At 49.3% G+C, this 8,426-nt stretch overlaps 1 protein-coding gene across 1 annotated transcript; it reads right to left on the bottom strand.

Annotated features, from left to right (window-relative positions):
- Positions 1 to 316: 316 nt before the first annotated feature.
- On the bottom strand, positions 317 to 7,880 carry ky (kyphoscoliosis peptidase). Its single transcript, XM_086049276.1, has 7 exons — positions 7,844 to 7,880; positions 6,132 to 6,685; positions 5,588 to 5,702; positions 5,375 to 5,492; positions 4,422 to 4,613; positions 4,096 to 4,286; positions 317 to 3,052 (listed from the first exon to the last, which is right to left on the bottom strand). The coding sequence occupies exons 2-7, from the start codon at positions 6,663 to 6,665 to the stop codon at positions 1,731 to 1,733; spliced, it is 2,472 nt and encodes an 823-aa protein (XP_085905402.1). The 5' UTR covers positions 6,666 to 6,685; positions 7,844 to 7,880; the 3' UTR covers positions 317 to 1,730.
- Positions 7,881 to 8,426: the final 546 nt, after the last annotated feature.

The raw sequence follows: 8,426 nt of genomic DNA, 5'->3' as shown, positions 1-8,426 counted from the left end.
GTTCTTTTGGTGATTGGAAATGATGTGTTTGAAGGGAAAAAAAATGGTTGAAAAAGAATCAGCAATGGAAACAGTGACAGCCCAGAAAGTCTGTAGTCTTGATCATTATAGTTTGACTTTGTGTTAAGTCATATTTTGAAATGTGACGTATAATTGGAGACAAACTAATATATTTAGTTGTGACAAATGACAGTATTTTTTTGTAGTTGGTCCAAAGTATCATTTTTTTCCATGCGGACATACTTTTGGTCTAAGTTTAAGTTTGTATAGTTGGACGTGGACATTACAGCACAATCACAATCAAGTTTTCCTTCAGTATTTATTGAAAATGACATAATTGCTGAAAAAAAAAGGTCTCATATCCGTTGAATCAGTATTTGATGACAAAGGACCGTTTCATGCGGATACACAATATAAATTACATACAAATGCAGTCATGACAGCTCAGCACCATGTTTTTTTTTGTTTTTTTTTTCAAACATTAGGGGAAAAGAGGGTGAGAAAATGTCTGGCAGTGAATGAGTTTAGGTCCACGTACCACTACGCAATTCAGCACACTTGGAGAACGACTCCCGTGTTACTAGTGAGGCGAAATTGTGCGCTCATTTTATGTCACTAGTGCAGTTGCCAACTAGTGCACAATTTTTTACTCGCAAGTAACATGTAGTTGTCCTACTAGTGTACGCAGAACCGACGCTCACCCTTTAGGCAATACTGTATATAGGCAAGTGCTAAGGGCAAAATATGGTGGGTGGGAATTGACGTTCAACATCATTTTATTCAAACTAGCTATTCCTAGTAGTAACTGTTGAAATGGAATCAAATTTAAAGCAGAAGTGCCCAGTTACTATGACTACAACTGATAATACCAAATGAGCAACGGCCAATTTATTGACATGACCCCAGCCCAGAGAACTTTGTAAGCATGTCAAAATGACCGAAATTGTCCCAAGCACAGGGGAGGGGCAATAAAGAAAAAAAAAAACGGAGGAAAACCACCAGAATGAAAGAGGTAAAAATAGAGTCCTGAAATGAAGCATTACTTGTACTGCGTCAGTTATTTAGAAGTGGATTTTAAATTGATATCTTGCTTCTGAGTCATCAGCGTTAACTTGCTACGCTAATCAGTAAATCATCTGTTTTATTTTTGGAGCCGGGCAGCTCAACTGTTCTTAGTCATTTTTAGAGAATAAGATATCTCAGGGATATCAAATGAATGCGAAAAGCTTTGGCATTCAAGTCAGACGATGACGCGTTTGACGCGACGGGGGCGGTTGAGCGCCCTGTCCAATCGGCGTAATGTACTTACTACGTCTCACACACACAGCGGCACACGGCGCGGTGAAATAAAAACAATGTGGGACAATATCGTTGCCGTCTGTGAGCACCGTAACTTATACAGCACGGCCAGCTTCCAATACCAGCCGGCACTGAGCCGAAAGGGAGCAGGCTTGGAAAATGGGGAGCGAGGAAGTTGGTGTATTTGGTGAGTGAATTGAGACTAGATAGCATTTAGCATTAACCCGAGTTTTTGAAAACCACCGGCCACCTGATTTACTCGAATTGTTCGAACGTTCTTTTGTTTTGTTTTTTGTCGGAGAAGGAGGAGTCCGAACGAATGCCCCAAACAGATTTGAAACCAGTTTGTGAATTGTCTTACAAGTGAGAACAAAGAGCACACTAGTACCTGGACCTTCAAGCTGGATATCGAGTAAACGCTCAAAACATCATTATATCGACTTTTTGACGTTGAAGGTCATCAAAACCGCCATGTCTCCAGAATCTCCAGAGTTTGCTGCCAGTTTCAGCTCGGCCACCCCCTCCCCGCTGAACACCTCGCCTTCCCAGACCCGGCTCTTGTTCAGTTTCAGGTCGGTCCGCCCGTGACCCACCAGGCACACCCGCTGAGCCCCCGGGACCCTCACCCGGAAGCGGACCCAGGAGGCTGCGTTCAGCAGGCCGGCGCGAGGCTCAAAGAGCACGCAACCTTTTCGCCAGGCGGCGTAGACGCAAGGGAAAGGAAGCACCTCTTTGTGGCAGGTGTTCCTCAGCACAAAGTCACACATGGGGTTGAACTCCCCGCCGGGGGCGGTCCTGGCGTACACCCCCAGCCGGTAGGTGCCGGCGTCCGGCAAGCCGACGCTCACCGTCACCTTGCTGTCGGTGTGCGTGCAGAAAAGGTGCCGCGCCAGTGAAAAGGCGGAGGTTTTTCGATCGTCCGCCTGGTTGAGCGTGGTGTACAGCTCCAGGTCTCGCTGGTTGTGGAAGGTGATGTTGCATTTGCCCTGCGGCGTGCTCACCAGCGCCGCCGCGTGGCTGAATTTGGACAGCCCCGCCTCTAAGGTCCGGGTGCCCGGCCCGCACGTCGAGCTCAGGTTGGGCGGGAACAGCTGGTCCTGGCTGGCCACCTTCCCTTTGCAGTGCAGCAGGAAGTTGGCGGCGTTCTGGAACTTCACGTCTGTTTTCTCATAGTCCCGCACAAAGACCGAGAGGCGGTAGAAGCCGCGTGACGGGCAGAGGACATGGCAAGTCAGGAGCTCCGGCTGGATCTGAGATGCTAAGCAACGCTTGCTAACGCAAGCCTCCAGGTCCGGATGGACCAGTTCGCAGAGCATCATAAGCGACCGCGACGTCCTCAGCGTCAACTTGAAGCGACCTTCCTCCACTTGTGCCATCTCGCTGCCCTGGTTGCTACCTGCCACTCCCAGCGACCCCGCCGCCGGCTGCAGCCCCCACGACAGGTAGGGGTTCTCCGGGATCTCCTCGGTGGCCCTCGGTTCCAGGCACTCCACGGTGAAGGAGCACACCCAACTCAGTGGAGCGGTGGCGCTCTCGGGCCTGGCGTACAGCCTCAGGTTGAAAGTGCCGCTGGCGGGCGGTAGCAGCTGCAGGTTCATGCTGCGTTGGGACACCGTCAGGAGCCCGAAGGAGGAGTGGCTGCTCTCCTTCTGTTCCGGCGTGCCGCAGTGGAGGAAGTCCTGGTGCGGCGAGATCTCGTAGGTAAAGGTTACGGGCCGCGAGAAGCCCAGGCAAACGTTGGCCTCGCCTTCCTCTGAGGAGAAAAGATTTCAACGAGACATGATGCCATTTGTTTCGCTTTCATTTCAGAGTTCTCAGGTGTCTTCAGAAAAGGTCTCTGACATCCTCGCGTCAAAAAAGATGACATTCTCGCGTCAAAAAAGAATGACTTTCCTTTTTCGTACTGCGTGGAATGGCTCTGTCTTGGAGAGACAAATGCGCAGTACGGCTAGCATTACCATCCCATTAGAGATCGCTTCCAGGGTGTCTCGGTGTTGCCAGTTTAGCCATTTTGTTGGCATGTTTTGCTACTCCTACGTCCCTTCTAACAACTGTTTAAAAAACAAACAAACAGGGACTAGCAAAAACTCCAATGCCGGCGCTTCAAACCATTTGGTTTTATGGTGATGGTGCTCTCAGGCGGACGCGGAATGTAGCATTCATTGCTGTGATGAAGCTACGCCGTTGCGGCCGAGCAAGGCCTACTTAAGGTTGCCAAATTAGCCAGTTTGATGCCGTATTTCGGGAATGTCACAGCAACCCTCGCAAATGTTTTTCTTTCAAACTGTAATCGTCAAATCTAGCCACTTTGTTGTGGCGTCATTGGAGGCTTGTGGCGACTTGAGGCTCCCTCCAGGGTAAGAGACGTCAACCACTGCTTAATTCAACCACGATAAAGCAAATCCCCATAAAGAGAGCAGCACGCCATCACCAAGCCACTGAATTAGACTTAAGTTAGTGTAGCGGAGCCGTCGGGCTTCTGGCACACGCAGCAGACTCTCCCCCACGTTGGCAAGTTAGCCAAAATTCGGAGTATGTCATTTATCAGAAGCTAACACTGCTTAGCTTTTTGCTTGGACACCAGAATGTTTCAGGGCGGTCTGAGCGTGCAAATCTTGGATCTTCTGCCAGCCTAGTTACAAAGTCACGGGCGGAGAAACTCTTATTTGCGGGATGGATTTTATGCTATATGGCGATTTAGCCAATTAGCACCATCACAGTTGAGCTCAATTCCGAACAGCTCGTTTTCCAGACACGTCAGTTTTCCCTCACTGATGATGTGCGCGTCAGACTGACCAGTGAGGAGGTGGCAGCGATGAGGCTGGATGAGCCTGAGCCCCATGGCGAAGAAGGCCGAGGTCTTGAAGACTCGACTCTCAAACTCCTCCAGCGTGACGGGCGCCTCCAAAAGCTGCCACCTCTCCTCGTCGGGGAAGTGCGACTCGATAAACTCCCCCGGGTCCGTCAGGAAATAGAAGTCGTCAAACCTTGAGGGGGGCGACGGACAAAGACAGGTGCTTTTTCAGACTCTGGCTTGACTTTCTTTTTTACCCGCGCTTCACGACTCATCGCCTCCAAAGCAAGCGAGGCAGCGGAATAACTCTCAGCTTCCCCCCTCAGACCTTTTGACGAAGCGCTCGTGTTCCATGTCCACTCGTCCGGCTCCCCAGCAGGCGTCCATTAGGAACCACTGTCCCCCTAAGAGCACGGCGTTCCACAGGTGATCCGATTTCACGTTCCTGAGGCTCTGGCCCTGGCGGTAGCCTATGCCCTTACTGTGGCCCGCCACCTCTTGGCACTCGATGCCCACCAACCTGTCAAAGCAAGCAGGGCACGCGCCCCCCGGACCCCTCGTCTTAAATTACGGCCGTTTTCCGAGCGGAAAATGTCGATCTTGAAAATCCCGAGGGATTGAAGGCCGAATGCCGCTCTATTGTGAGCCAATGAAAAACTCAATTAAATGTGCTGCACAGTGGAATATGACTCAGTGTGTCTGGCATGCCGCTTGTGATTGAAATCTCAAAGTTGGCGTTGGCCATGAAGAAGAGCGAGGTTTGCTGCGACTGCTTCTTAGTCCGTCAAGGCCACCGACTGCTGTCCTCGCCAGTCTCGGTCTTCCTCGCTCTCCATAAAAAATAACTAACAAGCAGAGGTGGGTAACCTTAAAGTTTCGATCCCAATTCGAAGAAAGCCTTTACTTGGGTTTAATGTTTCCCAACTCGTTTTGACCCAAGGCACATATTTTACCCAAAGCTATTATTCTGCCGCTGTAGGAATGTCAACCTGGTTAAATTGTACCTTCTGCCCTCAAGCTCTAGAAGAGCATTGAATTGTTCTGCCTGTTACTGTCATGTGACAACTTTTTTCTGGTGAGCGTCATCTGACCAAAGTGAGCAAAACAGTGGCATCCAATAATGCTAGCTCACTTCGCAAAGTGGAGCGAAGGAAGCTAAGCTAGAACTACAAATAACCCTGAAATCGTGGACCCGCCAAGCTCTTTTAGAGTATCGGAGCATTTCGACACTTCAATCACCTCTAATAACAAGTTTGTTATCAGGCCACAGGAAGTCATTACCTGCACATTTCCAGACAGAGACTGGAGTAGCCACAGCAAACTCCGCGACCGGTCGCGATCACCTCTTCCGGCGAGCACAGCTTCTCCGATCGTCCCAGGTAGCCGCCGATGTCGTACTCTGCGGGCGGGGACGACGGCGTTTTGGTGTTCCGATGCCAAGAAAACACCACCGGCTTATGGAACCAAGCTGATACGACTTGGGCTTATCCTCACCGATGTTGTGACATAGCCAAACCCAGATGGCGCGGATTTTCTCCAGCTCGCTCCTGGCAACGCTGGCGATGTTCTGGACGATGGTTGCCACGTCATGAACGCGCTTTTCCTTAAGCTGCAACACAAACACCAACAAAAGCGGATTATACGATGTTTGAAATCCAACACAGGTCCCGGGATTCTTAAAATGTAAGTGACAGAGCAAAGAATCATCACTCCCACTTTCTGGTCTTGCTTTCCTTTCTCATGCAAGTGAGCCACTGCTGACCCCGCCCCCTTGTCTGCTGAGCCATTCCATGACAACGGAGGGGGGATTTTTCTTCATCTTCCGATTCTTAATCTAGTCCTATCTTATCTTGTTGTTTGGGTTGGGTTTGTCCACTTTATCGTCATTCTTATTCTAAATCTAAGCCTGATTGTTGTAATTTGTGTTCTAATTCTTCCGATTCTATATTTCTTTCTCCAATCCTTATTCTCCTAATTCACGTTTTCCTTTGCTAGTTGGCACTCGTTGAATAATCCTTCTGTTAGTTTGTGTTCTCACCTCCGCCCCTGCCCTGATGACATGCGAATCCAGCCCTTGGAAGATGTCGGAATTGGCAAAGAGATCTTTCTTCCTCCTCCTCCTTCCCACCGCCGCCGTCGCTGTGTTCCGCAGCGCGACCTCCGCCTTGGCTTTGAGGTTCCTCGGCGGCTCGTCCGCCCTCACGGCGCTCTTCTTCACAACTGCGATGCTCCTGGAGGCGCTCTCAGATGACAGCTGCCTCTTGGCCGTCGGACGCTGGTCCTCGGCCTCGGCCGCCAGCTTCTCAAACACGCTGCGGCGGGAAAGCACGGCGCTCTGCGTGTCTTGGACGTCGTCCACGGGGGTTTTGGGAGCGTCCCCCGCCGGGTTGGCGCGGCCTGCCAAAATCCCCACAAATGCAACAGCGCTCGGCGGGCTTAAAACGGGCTTTTCCGAAAGCCCTCGGAGCTCCGGGGCCTTCACCTGGATGCGTCCTGCCTGGCTGGCCTCGTCATGTTGGTCAGAGCAGGAGAAGGGGAACGAGAACTTCTGGATTCCGACCTCTGCCGACATTACGCGGAAATCATAACGGCCTAGAGGGGGGGAAGCGTGAAAATTGACCACAAGAAAAGCCACCGCAATGTCGTCCTTCTCACACTCGGGAGGATGAACAGTCTCTTCGCGTATTCCATACGACGCGTTCTCTGGACGACAGTGATGAATTGGCAATTAAAACATTTCTATTTGTGACTGTTAATGATGGCAAAGGTTGGAGTCATTCGTCTTTGTCAAATCTTACAGCAGATTATTTCCACTTTACAACTTCTTCCCTCTGGACTTGTCGCGTTTTGAAAGGAGAAAAAAACAACTCTTCCGAAAAATGGTCATCTTGTACAGCAGAAGCCGTTGTCTAGATTTCCCAATCTTTCAAACCCTTTTCTATCACAAAGTAGGCCAGCAGTCAGATAATATCAGGCACCTGCGTATGTATGGAAGTAGTTGCTTTGTTTTTAGCATTATTTATTTATTTTTTTGCATTATCAGCACAAAGTAGACAAACAGCCAACAAAAATAAGGCTTCAAAGGTAGTTGTGTGTCTTTGAATGCGCCTACTGTGGAGTTTTTGTTACGGAGGTTAGGGAAGCTGCTATGTTGCTAGCATTACTTTTAGGATTAGCATCGCAAAGTTGGCCAACAACTAGCTAAAATCAGCCTTCAAAGAGAGTTGTATTTTTTAAAAAGATTAAAGACGCATGTTGTTAGCATTGGTTTAAGTAGCTCTTTGGAGTGCACAAGACGTAAAAGGAACATCAATAAGTGAAATTGACCAATTGAGGCTACAAAGGCAGTTGCCCGTCTATATATGCGCCTTTGTCTCTTCCCCGAGTTTTTGGCACGGATGATGTCGTTGTTTTGTAGCATTAGCATTGCCAATCTATGAGACAACATAAATATTCTTGATTTGTTTTGAAAGTCTGGAGCACTTGGTAAATACCAACATAAACACAAACCAATCAGTCTGGGAGGTCCGTCTTGATCGTTAAACTTGGACTTACTTGCAGTGAACTCGTACAGTTAACGCGGATCGTTTTGAAATACGCTACTTTTCAAATACAAAGGAACGTAGTCCGATAGACCAAACACACTGACTGAAATTGATTTAGCTGTTGATGGCTCGGGCGCGAAAGTAGTCTTGTTGCGCTCTGTCCTGTAAGCGTGCTCAAACATTCGTCGACGCAGCTTGTACTCACCCCGAGTCGATTTGAAATGCCTTCTGTGAGTTTGCCCGAGAGTGCGGCATGGAGTTGTTTCCCCGTGTAGTCAGTGGGCGGCAGTTGGCAGGGGGCAAAGCTTATATAGCCTGCCAGGACCGGGCCCCAGAATAACAGGCCTAAAAATACAACAAAGGAGCAGCCAATAGGGGTTGAGACCCCACCACGCGCACGTGGGTGTGTGTGTGTGTGTGTATGTGTGCGCCTGTGTGATTAGGATGTATGTTGGCTTTCACCGACATGCCGGCATCCGATAATGTGTCCGTCGGTGTTAAACACATCACCAACTCGCGATCGGGATAATGACCTGAAAAAGAAACTTGAAGCTTTAAAAATTCTTGACGGACAGTCAAAATGCTAACAGACGAGTAGGCTAAGTGTCTCGGGGCTTAGTCGTCGCTGGCTAAGTGGCCACCGAAAAAAGCACATGTCTTTGGGGAGGTTATTTGCACCCCTCTGTTTTTCACCAAGGAAACCAGTTACCCACTGCACTGTTTTTTTTTTATATACTACTCAAAGTTGGGGATGTTTTGGGCTTTGGGTGACATTTCAGGATGAACCT

This window comes from Filicampus tigris, chromosome 13 (assembly GCF_054856515.1).
Source record: "Filicampus tigris isolate MCC_2025a chromosome 13, RoL_Ftig_1.0, whole genome shotgun sequence".
Lineage (NCBI taxonomy): Eukaryota > Metazoa > Chordata > Actinopteri > Syngnathiformes > Syngnathidae > Filicampus > Filicampus tigris.
This window is presented reverse-complemented; position numbering and strand designations above follow the sequence as displayed.